Genomic DNA, 18,710 nt, shown 5'->3' on the forward strand with positions numbered 1-18,710 from the left:
AACAATGTTGCGCGACAATTGAGGGTTTGTTAATCTCGTATTTCGCGTTCCCTATCGAACCCTCGATGACTCGAACCTTTCGGTTGCTCGATGGCCTTTTTTATTCCCTTCAGGTCATTTTCTTTACAAATCTACCTTCGATGACTCGAATCTCATTTCTCAAAGTGTAATGAATCAAAGCTCTCCAGAATCGTCCATTGACCTGGATTTACTGTAACGCAGGTAAAACAAACAGACCATTTGGGTTCAATTCGGCAATCAAACATATACCGAACTCTCCAAAACACAGCAACATTGACTTAGCCGGGTTCAGTCTTTCAAAAACGGTTTCAACGGATTTCTGAGTTTATACGTCAGGGGCACCCAACGGATCGTTTCGGTAAATTATCTGTTCGGAAGACCTTTAATCCCCTCTGATTTTCTTAAGAGAATTGTCACCTCGCACTTTCGTGATATGAGAAATTTAATGTCTGTTGTTTTCGAATTGTAAAAAATGTCGTTTTGGGTACCGAAAAAAGGTCAGCTATCATTTTCGGAAAGGCGATAAGACCTAAGGTTTTCGGGAAATGGACAAAAAAGCCCTAATAAATTCGAGAATACTCAAGTTCCCCTATAGAATAACCGAACAGATAAATTTTTTTTAGCGCAACCTAAAATTAACCTACAGAGCTTTAAAAGTACTCCACATAGCCTAAAACAGCTTTTAAAAGCATTAGAGAGAAAACGGTCGTTGGGTGCCCCTGATACGTGTCATTTCTTGAAACACGACAACGCGCGAGTACCCAGGCAAAAAGAAAGATGACGAAACAATTTCGTGGTATTATCTTCTACATTTTATGGAGTTTTAAATTTCTAACAGCAATAAAGGCCAACGTCAATGACATTATTAAACTGTAAACGTTGCCGTTGTGGAGTGGTGGCGTTAAAGAGTGAATGTATGGACCTTACGCGGGGCAAAGAAACTGACTTTTGTAGAGAGGTAGCTGTTAGTGGGGATTCGACTCACTAAAGTTTATGTTGTCTCAAACTTGTGTAAAATTACCTTTCTCAGGGAAGCCGAATATTGTTTATGATCAACATCTTCCCAACGGGGACGTGTCTAACCAATTTTAAGCCGATTGGAGGCGGAATGAAAATATGATGACACGGGTCATCATCGGTGACTCGCATCATACTCATGTATGCGTTAATTTTCAACATGGACGAAGAACTTTTCGTAACATGGGACTTCTATGCGATATAGAGGTTTACTACAACCTATTCTTTCGTCTCCTACTACCTCGCGAGTTTCAAAATCGATCAGAAAACAAAGTCGCGCTTGGTGTGCATGCCAGTGTTATTTTTCTGTCAGAAGAGGGCGGAAGAGGGTTTAGGGTTTCGCTCTTGGCACTTCTGACTCGTGATTTCCGGGACTGCAATCATGACTGTGCAACATTTTACACGAAAAAAAACTGTCTGTACTTCAAATCTGTTCGAAACTTTTTCGTCTTCGCAAATCAATCGTACACTGGCCGACGGTGTTTTTGTCAGCTAATCTTTCTGCTGGGATTTCTCGTAACTAAATCCACTTTGGTATCCCCTTAGGGTTGTTGACGCTGGCATAGAAGTCGAATGCTATGAAATAAGGATTCTAATATGACGAGTACAGGCTTAATATGCGATATAATTGCACGCCACAACTGAGCCGTGCAAACAAGAGTGATATTTAACCAAACAATAATTGCATTATTTTTGGCCATCCGCTGACTAACGCAAAATTTACATACAGCAAAATTCTGCAACGTATCTACTACTGTAAACTGATAGTTACGTAATAAGCATGAAGAAAAAGCGACATCGAATTCACGCCTTATTTCCTAGAGGGAGCTTTAATTACTAAAGATGTACAAAAGATGCTCGAAAGATCCGCTAGGGTTACCGGTCAAAGGGAACAGTGGGAAGTATGAATATGTATGGCTGGATGTTCAGCGCGCTTAGCTTTTTGCTTGAGTTGGAACTGAAGGAACGGTGCCTTCTAGCAGGACGTAACATGTCGATTATTTCGATAGTCGATAAAACTCGATCGTTGTCGATCGAATTCGATACTAATCAATCGACCAATATCGGATGTCGATAAAAATCGATCACACGATTTCTTGAGAATATCGACCTTGATAGACTTTGATCCATTTTGATTTTTAGTTTTTTATTCAACTTCATTGCCATACGGATTTACTTAAGAGCTGTTTACACTTCTATAATTCTGTGGCCGATTGAAAAATGTCTGCATTTTTGTCGATAAAATCGATAATTAGTTGAAAATCGTGTGATAATCGACTTTTATCGACAAATTAAACTTGTCGATTGACAATTATCGACAAATATCGTGTACTATCGACTTATCGACTACGTTTTCGATGATCGACTTTGATCGACATGTTACGTCCTGCTTCTAGCACTGAAAAGACCTTCTAATGCCGTGGACTGCCCAGATAAGCAGAAATGGATGTAGACTTGCTGGGTAAAGCAAACAAATTGTAACATCTGTTACATGCAAATAGCTTTGCTACATAAGTGAGCGCCAAGCGACGTTGCCGTGAAATAACTATTATGTCATGCTATAAAGCAGATATTTCTGCACAAACAAGCTAGATATCAACCGAATATTTCCACTCACCATATTTGAATTTGCTTGACCTAGAGATCACTGTGAAGGCCTAGGTAATTTTTTTTCTTCTGGTCTACAGAGCTTGTCGACCAAGGGTTTGAAAAATACTATGAATATCTTTTGTCACATGGCAAGCCCAGGCGTCATATGACACCTCGATTGGTCTTCCCAGGGGACAAAGGAAAACAATGCGCCTTCATTCATGTACAGTGTCTGGATTGGAATAGACTGGACTGCTGGATTGGACTACATGTAGTAGATTGAAGACTACCTTGCGCCCGATTACATCTCAAACGCAAAAACGTTTAACGGGGTTATATGCTTCTGGTTTTACACAGTTGAACATAGCTAATTCAAATTTAGTCTGTTCTTGACTCTCGGTCAGTGTGGACGATCGGAAAAGCGGGCAGGCGCAGGGCGGGGTCTCCCTCCCTCTCCTTTACTCTCCGGCCCGGATCCCGCTCATTGCTGATCCCACTACGTCGCGCGCCCGAGTTTTCGATCGTCCCCACTGACCGAGAGCCTGGAACTGGCTAATTCAGTATTAGGCTATTTCGATTCAAACCCGTTGATTTGCTGCTGTAATTTTCAGACTTTTACTATCGTGTATTTGGAACTCGCTTATTTCCAACTGCCAACTTTTTCGAACTGATTTCTGTTTCCCTTGGTCTAAAATCAACCCCGTTTATTTTAAACTCCATTATTAAAGATGAAAAATAAACATGCAGCAAGAGACGATGATCTTTATGCATGACGTCAGATCCGTTAGAACATAGCTGGAGGATGGTCAAGAAACAAGTCTAATAATTTCGCAATTCCGGTGGACCTCCAGAGGTGAAAATTTGCAAACAAAAATTCTACCCACACAGGATGGTTAGGACAAGATCAACATGCTTAAGGTCACGAGAAATCAAACGCGTTTTAAGGTGATTAACATGCGTACCGCCAAAAGAAATGTTTCAAACTCAAACATATCGATGGATTAGGTTGTCTCTGATAATGAATGAGTTTCAATACACGAATGCTTACGATCTCGATCCTGAGAAAAAATACCACACACCCTAGTTTTGTTGTGAAATTCGCTTCTCTCAATTAGTGGTGAAAAAGAGATAGGAGACACGGCCAAAGGAGATATCGGTTCCTTCACGGGCTTTGCCTATAAAACTTCCAATGATCAGCCTCGTTGACTTGTCGGAGGTTCCCAGCCCCGGGTGTCATTCACAGTATGTTCTACGTATGGAACTTGCGATAAGACCAGCTGTATTGGGCAATAACACCATATCTACCCCCGGGTGTCCCCTGTCCATCACCTCCCTCCCTTCCTTGCAATTCCCCTTTTGACCCTTTTCCCATTTCCGTCTCCGCCCCAACAAAACAAGACGATATGAGTTAAATGTTTTTGTGAAATCCGTTTATTATAGAATTGTGTTGACCTAATGCAACGATACTTGCAGATTCTAAAAATTTTTCATTCAGATCAATGGCCCAAAGCATCATTGAACTTATCACTAGAACTCTCAACACCCGAAATATATTCTCCCCAATTTTATCAAAGGAAGAACCAAATAAACAGACAAACAAACAAACAAACAAACAAAACAGACGAGTCCATATAGTCGAGTCCAAGCCTTTTGATGACGAAGGTATCAAGTAAATACAAAGCAGTTATCTACTTATAAAAATAACTGGGATATTGAACGCTAAAAATTTTTCTAGCAAATTAACAACTTTAAAAGGATAGTCTTATTACTCTAAAATTAAAAAAAAAAAATTGCGAACACCCAAACCTAACCAAACCTCTCACTATGTGAGATGACTAAAAAATTCAAATGTTAAAACTAGCAAATAACAAGTTCACAATCGCATTCCCCGATCGCGTTCATTGCAATTCACGAGAAAACAAGGAAAGCTTAAGCTTTCTTGTCGCCTCCGCCGAGGGTCATTTTGTCAAAGTGATATTCGCCAAGGGAGTAGCTGGGACCTTCCGACATACGCTTCAGGGTACTGACAAAATTTGAGAGTTCTTTGATGCTGTCCACCTGTTCGCCAAGGTAATTGGAATCAAGGAAGTCTTGTAACTGTTAATGAATAAACAAGCAAACAAATGAATACATGACCTCCTTAGAAAAAGCAAGAGTGTTAGGGAATGAAAAAAGGAAGGAAAGAGGAGAGGTAGGAATGAGAAAGGCACGATGGAGGGACGGAGGGAAGCAAAGAAATAGAGAAGGAAGGAAGGATTGAATTAAGAATGGTGAGGAAGGATGAAAGGATGGAGGGAAGGATGGCAGGCGGGCAGGCAGGCAGGCAGGCAGGCGGGCGGGCGGGCGGGCGGGCAGGCGGGCGGGCAGGCAGGCAGGCAGGCGGGCGGGCGGGCAGGCAGGCAGGCAGGCAGGCAGGCAGGCAGGAAGGAAGGAAGGAAGGAAGGAAGGAAGGAAGGAAGGAAGGAAAAAAGGAAGGAAGGAAGGCAGGCAGGAACAAAGGGAGGTAGGAAGGCCGGCAGGCCGGCAGGCAGGAAGGAAAAAAACAGGTGACGAAAAGGGTGAGAAGGATGGATGGAAAATTAATACAAGTACACCATGATTGCTCTATACCTGAGGGTCGTTAGCTAACTCCGCTGTTCTATGCAAGTCCAACAGTGACTGATAAACGTGTTTTTCCAGCTCCAGAGCATCTTCCATGGCATCCAAACCCCTACCCCACTGATCTTCGCAAGGTTTCTGTTCAAGACAAGCACAAAACACACGAACAAGAGCACAGTTAGCCTTTGTGTACTTAACGTAACGGAACGCTTCATTCTGTAGTTGCAATAACCTAAAATACTCTGATGTTGGATTAAAAAAAACCCACCATAAAATGATATTTTGTTTTATCAACTAAGATTGATAAAATCTACCCGTCAAAAAGCCCATATTCGAATAAAGTTTAAAGTCAGGTCGCGGTGAAACGAGAGCCCACCTCGAGTTTAACGTTGTCAACTGCAGCTCAAGCTAGTTTCATCACCTGGCTGTACTTACCATAATGCCATGAAGCTTAACACGGCCGCCGCGCTTGTTTTGATACTCCATCAGCTACAAAACAAAAACATAAACAAAGGAAGCTGTATTATTGCAAAACAATACCAAGACTAATATAGACCCATTTGACGACAACAGCAAACATAACTGCAAACTTAACTGAACGAAAACCGGAAATACACAAAATCAGTACCGGGTAAGAACTTACCAAGTGCGCATGTTTCAGCTCTTCCTCTGAGGACTCCTTGAAGAATTTGTGGAACCCAGGGAGGTTAATATCATCACGGTCGAAATGCATGGCCTGGATACCAAGTGAAAAACAATATGACTGTTGAGAATACCTGCAAGTCAGAGAAGCAAAAATACCTGAAACACATGAGATGCTTTTTAAAAGCTTACCATAGACATGTAGGTGTAATGAGCAAACAGCTCCCGGTTGATCTGTTTGTTTATCTCTTTTTCTGTTTCTGTTGCGAAGGGTGAAACACGTGGCCTCGGAGGATGCTCAGCGTCTTCGCCTGAAAAAAGAGTTGCCATTATAAGTTGTCATAAAGAATGAAGTGCAAGGTCATATGCTCTGAACGCCGATACGAACGAACGGCGATATTAAACACATTTTCATGTTCTTTTGAAATAAAATTGTTCAGTTCTGTTTTGCGTGGGATAGAAGCCTGCGAGTACCCTGTGACACACAGATTCCCTTCTCTTTCTGCTCTGTAATAGACAACGGAATCTCTGTCTCGCAGGGTAGACTGCAGAAAAGCTTGAAAAACGTAATTGGTTGATTCCACCTACGATAGCAAAAGATTTCCGGTAAACGGTTGCTTTTCCAGCCAAGACTTCATGTAACACATTGCATTGCATTGAGTAGTGTCTCTCTTAAATACGAATTTTTTGTCTTAAATTACCGAGTAACCTACAATCAAACTTTCTTTTTTCGCATTTCTCCCATCGCCGTGAAAAATTAGAACGCCTGATCTCAGGTTATCACTGATGTACCTGCAAACTATCCGAGCGAATATTTAAAGCAACGTATGGGAATTAGTGAAGAGAACTTATGTTTAAATCTTGAAGTTGAAACGGTTACTGACCTTTATAATCCTTGTAATTGGGATAAACCCAATGGTCTTCGTGTGCCTGAAAAAAACCAAATGAACTCGTTCTTACTATATACAACGTTTGCACTGGAAACTAAGGGAAATTCAGATGACGAAAAAACGACAAAGCAAGCTGAATTTATTTCACTTACTGCTATGTGGGCGGTGAGGTTGCACTTTGCCTTATTCCCACTCGCCACATCGACAGCGAAGAGGAAACTGATCAGGTAAACCAACGAAATCTGCAAAGAAATGTTGCGATTTAAATACGAGAGCGTACACTGATATGAGCCAGATAAAAACATATTACAAGATTTCGATGAATACCGGGTTTATTTTTGTTCAAAAGGATTGTTTGGTGAGCTTACTTTCTTGCGGTCCTGTTAACATACTCTGTTACAAAGATGATTGGGCTCATATTCTGAAGGAACCATTGTCAATGAACGTAACTGAGCACACTGTGGGGGCCCAAAGTGCATGCAGAGCAAGCTAGCACCATAAGTCCATTGGTTTTCTGTTGTTGTTCTTAAGGTGGCTTACTACAGTTTTGATGGATTAAAACAGCCCAACTTCTAACCCTTTCGAAAAATGTTCCAAGATGTATTTCCTTTCTCTATTTACTGTTTACTTAAGTCTTTTACCATTCTATGTGAAACTTGGACAATTAAACGTCTACGGATGGCCAAAATGAACGACCGAGTACCTAAGGAGAGACTGGGCACTAGTAGGTTAAATCACGTTTTTTCTCAAAATCTACCCGTTTGACCCCACTGCAAAATTTCAGGAATAAGAAATTGGCTCTGATTTAACATTCATGCAAAGCAAGATGAAAATCTATTAGACAGATTTTGAGCTATTTTCGATTTCACATTTTCTTAGTTTGTGAAAAAACTGTCTTACAGATTTTTATTTTACTCTGCATGAATGTTAAATAATAATAATAATAATAATAATAATAAAATATTTATATAGCGCCAATATCCTAAAAGTTCAAAAGCGCTTTACAGTTAGAAATATTAAAAACACTTAAGACAAATAAAGTAAAAATAAAAAAATGTCGCTAAAAAGTTATAAAAATGCTTTCTTAAAAAGGAACGTTTTTAGTTTATGTTTAAAAAGGGACACTGAGGAGCTGTTCTTGATGTCAGACGGAAGAGTGTTCCAAAGTGTAGGAGCTGCTACAGAGAAAGATCTTGCGCCATATGTTTTCAAATTGAAGTGCGGAATGGAAAGAAGTTCTTTAGAAGATGAACGTAGCTGACGAGACGGAGTGTAAGGAGTGAGAAGATCACGAACGTATGAAGGTGCCAGATCGTTTAGGGCCTTGTACGTGATGAGTAGAATTTTAAAGATGATACGGTAGTTAACAGGAAGCCAGTGGAGATTAAACAAAATAGGTGTGATGTGTTCGTGTTTTCTAGAGAGGGTAATGAGACGAGCAGCGGCATTCTGGACGTGCTGTAACTTTTTTAAAAGACAGTTTAGTAAGCCATAGAGTAGAGAATTACAGTTATCCAATTTTGAAGAAACAAACGCATGAACAAGTATTTCAGTGGTGGTCGATGACAGGTACTTCCTTATATTGCTGATATTACGGAGATGATAAAAAGATGATTTGCAAATACTTGCAATATGTTCATTAAAACGAAAATGATGGTCAAAAATGACACCGATGTTTCTTGCTTTCTGTGACGAGCAGATGGTTTCATCGACGACAGAGATTTCTTGAAGGGTTGGTCTCGGTAGATGTTTTGCGGAGATCACTAGAAGTTCAGTCTTAAAAGAAACACTCAATTTTCCGACGAACATCCCTGCCTTTTCACATTGGAGTTCACCCCCGGGTTTCCACATGTCTAACGGGAAGTGACCCAGTGAAGGAGTGAAGCAGTGAAGCAGTGAAGCAGTGAAGGAGTGAAGGAGTGAAGGAGTGACGGAGTGACGGAGTGAAGGAGTGAAGGAGTGAAGGAGTGAAGGAGTGAAGGAGTGAAGGAGTGAAGGAGTGAAGGAGTGAAGGAGTGAAGGAGTGAAGGAGTGAAGGAGTGAAGGAGTGAAGGAGTGAAGGAGTGAAGGAGTGAAGGAGTGAAGGAGTGAAGGAGTGAAGGAGTGAAGGAGTGAAGGAGTGAAGGAGTGAAGGAGTGAAGGAGTGATGGAGTGAAATCATTCCTTCACTGCAACCTGGAAAATAATAAATAAATATTTTTCAAGCGAAAAGGATGGTATTCATAGATTTTGAGATATAGAAGATCGTGGCTCGCGCAGCTAACAGTTGGAAAACCAAAAATGAATTAGGCAAGATTTTCTCGCGTGGCCATTTCAGTTTTCGCTATCTGAATGAATAACTGAAGCATGAGTATCAATTATGATTTAAGGTCATTCCCCAGTATTGCATTGCGCATCCCTACTGCGCATACTTTCACGCGTGATTAGCGCGCGCGCATTAAAAAATGGCGGCTTTTTCTTTGCGGCTGGACCTCGCCAGAGGTAAATCCTCATTTTCTCGAAAACGAGTACGGTGACCTATCATTTTTTCTGTTGTGTTGAATTGAGCAATAAATTTCTCTATGTAAAATAAATATGGGTCAATTCTCAGTGTTGAGCAAGAAACAATCGTCGGAAACGTGATTTTAGCAACCAATCGTGACTATAATCATGGTGCTATTATGAGGATTTATATGGGTATAAACAAGGTGCTGTTGCTCCTAAACGAACATGAGGACCCCTCATTCTTCTTTCCAAATTTAAGTTCCTACAATATAAACAGTCAATAGGCAAAGTTTGACAAAAATCTCAGTGCAGGTTCTATTTCAGTGGAATGACCTTAAAAGGGCAAAGCCGCCCGCGAGGCGCGAGGACGATGTAAATAGGCTGGTGATGACATCATGGTGACTCACAGGCCACGACAACAGATTTCCGCTTTGGGAAAAGGAGCCTGGTAACTCGAACCCTCGGTAACTCGGAACTCACGTATCGAACCCTCGATGACTCGAGCCTCTCGCTAGCTCGAAGTATTTTGTTTTTGTCGCTTCAGGTCAATTCTTTACAAATCTACCCTCGATAACTCGAATACCATTTCTCAACGTGTAATGAGTCACAGCTCTCCAAAATCGTCGACAGAAATAGATTGACTGTAACGCATGTATAACATCAGGCTGTGATATAAAAATAGCCGGACTATTTGGGTTCGGCAATCGAATTGAACTCTGCAAAACATCGAAACATTGACTTGGCAAGGTACAGTCTTTCAAAACCGGTTTTCACGGGTTTCCGAGTTTATCTTGAAACACAACAGCGCGCGAGTACCCAGGCAATAAGAAAGATGACGAAACAGTTTCGTGGTATTATCTTCTACATTTTACTGATCGACTTTAAATTTCTAACAGCAATAAAGGTCTACGTCAATGGCATTATATATGGGTTATTGACCAAGTGTGAGGTCAAGATGGCTGGATATTCGCCAAGTTCTTTTCTTGCGAGTTTATGGACCGAGACGGAGTCGAGGTCCAGAAACTCGCAAAAAAAGAACGAGGCCAATATCCAGCCATCTTGACCGAACAAGCTCTGTCAATAAAGGATTTATTATATGGCTTTCGGGGAAATTTTCCTTGCGGGATACGGCGGGTAGTCCCGAGCGGGCAAGATAGCTCCATCTTGCCCGCTCGGGCAGCCAATCACAGCGCAGGATTTGATTCATCTTGTCCAGCTAGCCATATAATAATAAACTGTAACGTTGCAGTTGTGGAGAGGTGGCGTTGAAGAGTGAATGTATGGACCTTACGCGGGACAAAGAAAATGGCTTTTATAGAGAGGTAGCCATTAGTGGGGATTCGACTGCACTACAGTTTGTGTTGTCTCAAACTTGTATAAAATTACCTTTCTCAAGGAAGCCAAATATTATTTATAATCAAGATCTCAACGGAGACGTGTCTAACCAATTTTAAGCCGATTGGAGGCGGAATGAAAACGTGATGTCCAGTCCTTCATCGGTAACCCAGATGAGACTCATATAATACTCATATGCGTTAATTTTCGAAATGGACGAAGAACGTTTCGTAACATGGGACTTCTATGCGATACATGTAACAACCCATACTTTCGTCTCCTACTACCTCGCGAGTTTCAGAATCGGTCAGAAAACAAAATCGTGCTTGGTTTAAATGCCAGTGTTATTTTTCTGTTAGAATAGAGCGGAGGAGGGTTAAGAGTTTCGCTCTTGGCTTTCCTGACTAGTGATCTCCGGGACTGCAATCAAGACTGTGCAACGGCAATTAATATATTTACAAAATTTTAAAAAAAGTTCATACTGTACTATATAAAAAAAAAATTGTGCGTAAAACTTTATTCTGTATTTTCTTACCAAAAAGATTTGTTCCATTCTGTTACTGATAAAAAAAAAATTGGGCAAAGAAATCTCTTTTCTGCTTATTTTGTTGTATAAATGACTTTATACATATAAAAAATTTAGTGCGAAGAAGACTTCGCCCTGTCCAGTACTCTCTGATAAAAAATAAAGTTTTAATACATATAAAAAATTTAGAGCGAAGAAGTCTTTGCCTTGTCAAGTTCTCCATCAGAAAAAAAACATTTGTTATACATATAAAAAATTCAGTGCGAAGAAGTCTTCGCTCTGTCCAGTTCTCTGAAAAAAAAAAAAAAAAAAAAAAAAAAAAAAAACAGTTTTAGTACATGTAAAAAATTTAGTGCGAAGAAGTCTTCGCTTTGTGGAGTTCCGTGATAAAAATATAGTTTTAATACATAAAAAATTTAGTGCAAAGAAGTCCTCGCCCTGTTCAGCTCCCTGTGATAAAAATATAGTTTTAATACATATAAAAAATTTAGTATGAAGAAGTCCTCGCCCTGTCCCACTGTCTGTAACTGGGTTGTACTCCCCATTACATATTGTTCAGAAGCATGCACATGGGGGCCTTATTTCGACTCCATAACTGCTGTTAAATCTGTTTGGTGCATGTATATTTATTTAACCATTGAACTGTTACATTACGCAACATGTATGAGTAGAATTACAGTGAGGAATAACTTTGGTTGGATAGTCTAGTTCAGCACGATGGGACGAAATCGCGTTTTATTCAGCGCATAAGACTCTTTTAGTTACTCTTTTACAGTTATTTTACTGGAAACGAGGAGCGGTGATTGTCTTCAATTGTTTATGACTTGCACCCAGGGTAACGTTATTGACCGCAACTTGGAAAACAGATGGCCTGAGCCATCTCCTTCGATCGCAATTATAAACGTGGGGTATAGACCCAAACTAAGTAACGTACGCATCAACCCAGAAGAAAACAAAAAAAAAAAATAAAAGAACTAAAAAAATATCAAGAGGCTATGTAGCCATTGTTGCATAATTTGGGCAGGAGATGTTTTTTTTTTTGGCTTTTTAAATGGTGTGTGATTAACATCTATGTCAATCAGCAAAGTTTGGTTGAAACATGTTGAGTTGATGCGACCACCGCTAAAATCTGGAACCTGAGATATTTTTGCCTGTTTTTAATCCGCAAAAAATAAACAATGTTTGCAGTCACTATAGACAGTGCGACGCGGCCCAAATCAAGAGCATTACGGAACAAGAACATTGCGGCAAACACAATAATCGGGTTACGCTCATTCGTCCAAAACGCCGGTGTTAAAAAGTTGAAACTGTTGGTACATGCGTTTATTATAAAAATACATTTTTTAGTGTTACCTCTACAGCAGGGACAATGTCTACTTTCGTCTTGTCGACGGCTAACGACAAAGCAATGGCTTCCTGCATGGCATCTTCTTCCTCTTCAAATTGGAACATATGCATCCACGATTTCTATACAAAAAAGAAAGATTACTTAGTCGCTGCTTTAAAAAAAAAACCTTAACGAATATTAGGAAATCACAGAAGGTAAAACGGTTGAGACCTACCGCAATTCTTTCGCTTTCCATTCCTTTTTGACACGATTTAGGTAATCTCTCAAGGAATTCCTGATGAAAAGTAACATAAAGAAACAATAAAACGTCAAAACAACTATGATAATCTTGCATCAGCAAAGGACCCAAACGAAATATAATCAGAGAAACATTAAACAGAAATGAGAGCGTGAATCGGCTGAACTTACCGGTTGTATTTCAACATTTCTTTTGTGTCTAGTTCCATACCGGCAGGTCTCAGTTTAGGCCCAAAGCCTTCAACGATATCTGAGTAGAGGGCAGTTTCAGACATTCTAGATGTACTGGTAAAAAAAAGATCCTAAGTGCAATAACTTCGAAAATGGTTCCTAATCTCTCGTTTGTCGAGTTTAAGCACACACCGAGAAAAACGGAAAGAGTAAGCAATACTTATACTTTTGAGAAACAATGAGACGTTAACGTCACCGTTGCGCTCACACAATCTAGATTTAGGAAATTGAGAAATCGCGCGAAAAACACATTGGCAACTGCAATGACGAAAGTGAAAAAAAAAAAAAGAAAAAAAGATAGACAACACCATTTTTCGTTAACCCAGCAACAACCTCTTGTTTATTGAAATTGTTTGTTTCCGGCATAGGAAGTTCAAAATTTCCCAGCACTTTTCAGCCGATTAATTTTGTTGATTGAATAATAAAATGGAAGAAGATCTTTAAGATACAATCTAAAAGTTTCTTGTCTGTGGGTAATCCGGGCTGTTGCAACATGTCATAACTTTATGACTGATAATGATCATTAAAATTTACAGGGAGCCACAGTGTTGTACACTGGACGGCGAATTTCTTTCAGTAAAAAATCACACTGGTCGTGAACAGACACGATAATTTTTAGTGAATCTAAGTATTAAGCAAAAAGCGTCTCGCGGTGAACACTTAAAGAATAAAAGAAAGTTATTCATTTACGTAACTTTAAACGAGCTTCCAGAGGTCTTTATCTTCGATTTGCTCGTGTTACATAATCGTGTCAGGGACAGAGACAAAAAAAACGAGGCAAGTTTATTTTCACAACAAAAAACCTCCATCAGGTCCCTGTCACATGATCAGCTGACCACCACAACTGCGACCAATTAGTCTCTTAATGGACAAAAAGTGACTTGTGACACAAGAGAGGAAAACGTTTCATTTCTCCGCTGAATTTGAAGCAATACCTTTTGATAAAACAAATCTAGCATGTTTTTTTGGCAACGAGGTTACCAGTCATTTCAGCGACCCTGAGGAGACAGCTGCAGGGTTGACTAAGGTGGACTTTTAAGCTGTTTGCCAGCCGTAATTTTAGTACCCTTGTTTGGGGGCCAAGAGAACTTCAATTCGGACCAAAAAATACAAGTCATTGATATGGGACGTGGGTTGCATTATGGCAATTGGGAAATATCTCTCGAAATCAAGGATTGCACAATAAAGCCTCTAAATAGGTATTCCTGATGAAATAACTGAATAAAGATGGCAAGTGATAAAATATCAATCTATCACATTGACACAAGGATAGATAACAATTATTATTTTTTAGGTAAACAAGTATCAAACAATAAGTAAAACTGCTTATTTATTTCTATTGCAAGACGAAATACAACAGTCTAAATGTATTTGATGCAGGACCATACAGTGAACAAAAATTGAAATTTGGTGCAAGCACACTCACAACTGGGAAAATTCTTTCCTATGACGTTAGCAGATGTTGTTGATAGATACAACAAAGTCATAAATATACATGCACCAAGCAGATTTAACAGCAGTTATAGAGTCGAAATAAGGTCCCCATGTGCGTGTTTCTGAAAAATAGCTAAGCGGGAGTACAACCCAGTTACAGACAGTGGGACAGGGTGAGGACTTCTTTGCACTAAATTTTTTTTGTGCATTAAAACTATATATTTATCACAGAGAACTGGACAGAGCGAAGACTTCTTCACACTAAAGTTTTTATAGGTATTAAAACTGTATTTTTATCACAGAGAACTGGACAGAGTGAAGACTTCTTGGCACTGAATTTTTCATATGTATAAAAATTATATTTTTATCACAAAGAACTGGACAGGTTGAAGACTTCTTCGCTCTAGCGAAGACTTCTTCGCACTAGCGAAGACTTCTTCGCACTAAATTTTTTATATGTATCAAACGATATTTATTTCGCAGAGAAGTGGACAGAGCGAAGACTTCATCGCACTAAATTTTTCATATGAATAAGAACTGAAATGTTATTACAGATAACTGACATGGGTGAAGACTTCTTTGCACTAAATTTTTTATATGTGTTAAAACTATATTTTTATCACAGAGAACTGGACAGAGCAAAGACTTCTTTGCACTAAATTTTTTTATGTGTATAAAAAATATATTTTTTTTTATTATAGAGAACTGGACAGGGCGAAGACTTCTTCGCACTAAATTTTCTATATGTATTAAAACTATATTTTTAACACAGAGAACTGGACAGATCGAAGACTTCTTTGCACTAAATTTTTTATACGTATAAAAAATATTTTTTTATTACAGAGAACTGGACAGAGCGAAGACCTTTTCGCACTAAATTTTTTATATGTATCAAAACTATATTTTTATCACAGAGAACAGGACAGGGCGAAGACTTCCTTGCACTAAATTCTTTTATATGTATGAAAATATATTGTTAATACATTTTGCATAACAGAATAAAGGTCTTAGCACAATTTTTTTTGTATAGTACTATCTCACTTTGCTGCAAAATTTTCATAAGTGTAAATACCGCTGTGAGACATTCTACAAGGAAACATTTCGTCTGCGCTTAAAATCTGTTTGAAACTTTTTCGTCTTCGCCCATAGTACACTGACCGACGTTGTTTTTGTCCGCTAATATATTTCTGCTGGGATTTCTCGTAACTAATTCGACTTAAGTATCAGTTTAGGGTTATTGACGCTGGCATAGAAGCCGAATGTTACGAAAATTAATAAGGATTCTAACATGACGAGTAGAGTTTATCTAGGCTTAATATGCAATATAATTGGACGCCACGACTAAGCCGTGCACACAAGAGTGATATTTAGCCGAACAAAAATTGCATTATTCTGGCCGCCCGTTCACTAACGCAAAATTTCGATACAGCAAATTCTGCCACGTACCTACTGTAAACTGATAGTTGCGTAATAAACATTGGGAAAAAGCAACATCGAATTCACGCCTTATTTCCTAGGAGCTTTAATTACTAAAGATGTACAACAGGGTTAGGGTTAGGGTTAGGGTTAGGGTTAGGGTAAGAAAGATGCACGAAAGATCCGCGAAAAGAATCGAGCAGCTAGGGTTACCGGTCAATGGGAACAGTGGAAAGTATGAATTTGAATACGTATGGCTGCATGCTCAGCGCGCTTAGCTTTTTGCTTGAGTTGAAACTAAAGGAACGGTGCCTTCGAGGACTGAAAAGACCTTCTAATGCCGTGGACTGCCCACGGATAAGTGGAAATTGGTGTACACTTGCTGGGTAAAGCAAACAAATTGTAATATCTGTTACATGCAAATAGCTTTGGAACATAATTGAGCGCCAAGCAACGTTGCGTGCCGTGAAATAACTATCATGTCATGCTATAAAACAGATATCTCTGCACAAAAAAGCTAGATATCAAACAAATATTTCCACTTACCATATTTGAATTTATCTGACCTAGGTATCTCTGTAAGGGCAAGGTAATTTTTTTCTTCTACTCTACAGAGCAGGCCTGTCTACTGAGCTTCTCAACCGAGCGTTCGGAGGCACTGTGAATATCCTTAGTCACATGACAAGCCACGAGAGGCGTCATATGACAACTGTTACTCAAAGGAATACTATGCGCCTTGTTGCCTCGCTGTTGTTGCCTGTCTGGATTGGAATGGACTGGACTGCTGGATTGAACTACATGTTGTAGATTGAAGACTCCCTTGCGCCCGATTACATCTCAAACGCAAAAACGTTATATGCTTCTGATTTTACATAGTTAAGCATAGCTAATAGGCCATTTTGCTAATGCAAATATTTCTTAGTTCCACTTCCTTTGTGGGTTAAATTCATAAAGAAAGAAACAGTTCTGCCCTCACAAGGGACTGGAGCTAGCATTAGCGAATGGTGTATTCGAATTTAGTCTGTTCCAGGCTCTCGGTCAATGTGGATGATCGAAAGAGCGTGCAGGCGAAGGGCTGGGGGTCTCCCGCCCTCTCCTTTTCTCTCCGGCCCGAATCCTGCTCATCGCTGATTTCACTCGTCGCCCGCCCGTTTTTTCGTCCCCACTGACCGAGGGCCTGGAACAGGTAAATTCAGAACTAGGTTATTTCGATTCAAACCCATTGATTTTCTGCTGTAATTTTCAGCCTTTTGCTATCGTGTATTTTGAATTCGGTTATTTCCAACTGCCAACTATTTCGAACTGATTTCTGTTTCCCTCGGTCTAAAATCACCCTCGTTTATTTTAAACTCCATTATTAAAGTTGAAAAATAAACATTATCAGCAAGAGACGATGATCTTTATACATGACCACAGGGACCCATACAAGCGGCGTGTCTGTTTGTATAAAGAAATTTATGGGAATATTAAAGAGTCTTAATATCGTAAACTGATATCGAGTAATGTCCATGTTAAAGCTCAAAATAAAAGTAAATCTCCTTCAGTTGTTGTGTACTGTCGTTTCTGGGGCTCAAAATGGCGAATTTGAGAGATTTGGTGGGTTTTGCGTTGACTGTTACTACTTATAACATGTAGTAACAGTCAACGAGGACGAGCAAATTTCGGCAGGTTTAAGTTAAGCTCATCGCCGTTCGCAAGCGAAATGTCAGCAAACCAGTTACATTTAAAGAATTAAAGTTTTCTTCTTTGCCATATAATAAACATATTACTAACCGAGCTAAGTCGGTCTGTATGGGAGAATCTTTACCTCCGTCGTGTGTACAGACCTTGGTCAATATTCTCCCATACAGACCTCCAGCTCGGTTAATAAGAGCTAATTATTACACGACTCTTTCTCACAAGGACTGGGAACTACTAAATTCACGAATTTGATTGGCTGAAATCGATATTGACCGCGGTCTAGATTTTCCCATCAAGACCGGCATCTGGACCGGCATCTGGACCGGCATCTAGACCGGCATCTAAACCGGCATCTAGACCGGTTACATTTCGCGTTGAAAAAGTAGCAAACTAAAATACAAAAATGTTCACCATTTTCTTTCATTTTCTTCTGAATCATTTATGGAAGTGCCAAAAAGCCTGATGACAAAGAAAAAAAGTAAAGAGGACGAGCAAATTTCGGCAGGCTTAAGTTAAGCTCATCGCTGTTCGCAAGCAGAATGTCAGCAAACCAGTTACATTAAACGAATTAAAGTTTTCTCCTTTGCCATACAATAAACATCTTATTAACCGAACTAAGTCGGTCTGTATAGGAATCTTGACCTCCCTCGTGTGTACAGACCTCGCTGCGTTCGGTCTGTACTCACGACCTCGGTCAAGATTCTCCCATACAGACCTCCTGCTCGGTTAATAAGAGCTACACATTTCCTTATACTTCGAACATACAAACAGGCACGCCCCTTGTATTGTATGCTCAAGAATCAAGTCTGATAATTTCGCAATTCCGGTGGACCTGCACAGGTGAAAATTGACAAAAAAAAAAAAAAAATTCTACCCACACAGGCTGGTTAGGACGAGATCAACATGCTTAAGGTCACGAGAAATCAAACGCGTTTTAAGGTCATTGATTAACATGCGTACCGCCAAAAGAAATATGTTTTAAACTCAAACATATCTCTGATACTGAATGAGTTTCAATACTCTAATGCTTACGACCCCCTCCTTCCTGACAAAAAAATACCACACACTCTAGTTTTGTTGTGAAATTCGCTCCTCTCAATTAGTGGTGAAAAAGAGATTGGAGACACGGCCAAAGGAGATATCGGTTCCTTCATGGGCTTTGCTTTTAAAACTTCCAATGATCTGCCTCGTTGACTTGTCAGAGGTTCCCAGCCCCGGGTGTCATTCACAGATGTTCCAATTATGGAACTTGCGATAAGAC

General features: G+C 39.7%; 1 protein-coding gene across 1 annotated transcript in view; it reads right to left on the reverse strand.

The window, feature by feature from the left end:
- Positions 1-7,179, reverse strand: part of LOC145493030 (uncharacterized) — an 84,211-nt gene extending 77,032 nt beyond the window's left edge. The window contains exons 1-6 of the mRNA XM_081472435.1: positions 6,911-7,179; positions 6,753-6,798; positions 6,061-6,179; positions 5,870-5,962; positions 5,662-5,715; positions 5,239-5,364 (exon numbers count right to left, since the gene is read on the reverse strand). Of these exons, the coding sequence (XP_081328561.1) occupies positions 5,239-5,364; positions 5,662-5,715; positions 5,870-5,962; positions 6,061-6,179; positions 6,753-6,798; positions 6,911-7,063 (591 nt within the window). The 5' untranslated portion in view covers positions 7,064-7,179. The remainder of the gene's footprint in view (positions 1-5,238; positions 5,365-5,661; positions 5,716-5,869; positions 5,963-6,060; positions 6,180-6,752; positions 6,799-6,910) is intronic.
- Between the last annotated feature and the right edge of the window lie 11,531 nt (positions 7,180-18,710).

The sequence above is a fragment of the Orbicella franksi genome, chromosome 7 (assembly GCF_964199315.1).
Source record: "Orbicella franksi chromosome 7, jaOrbFran1.1, whole genome shotgun sequence".
In the NCBI taxonomy this organism is placed as follows: Eukaryota; Metazoa; Cnidaria; class Anthozoa; order Scleractinia; family Merulinidae; genus Orbicella; species Orbicella franksi.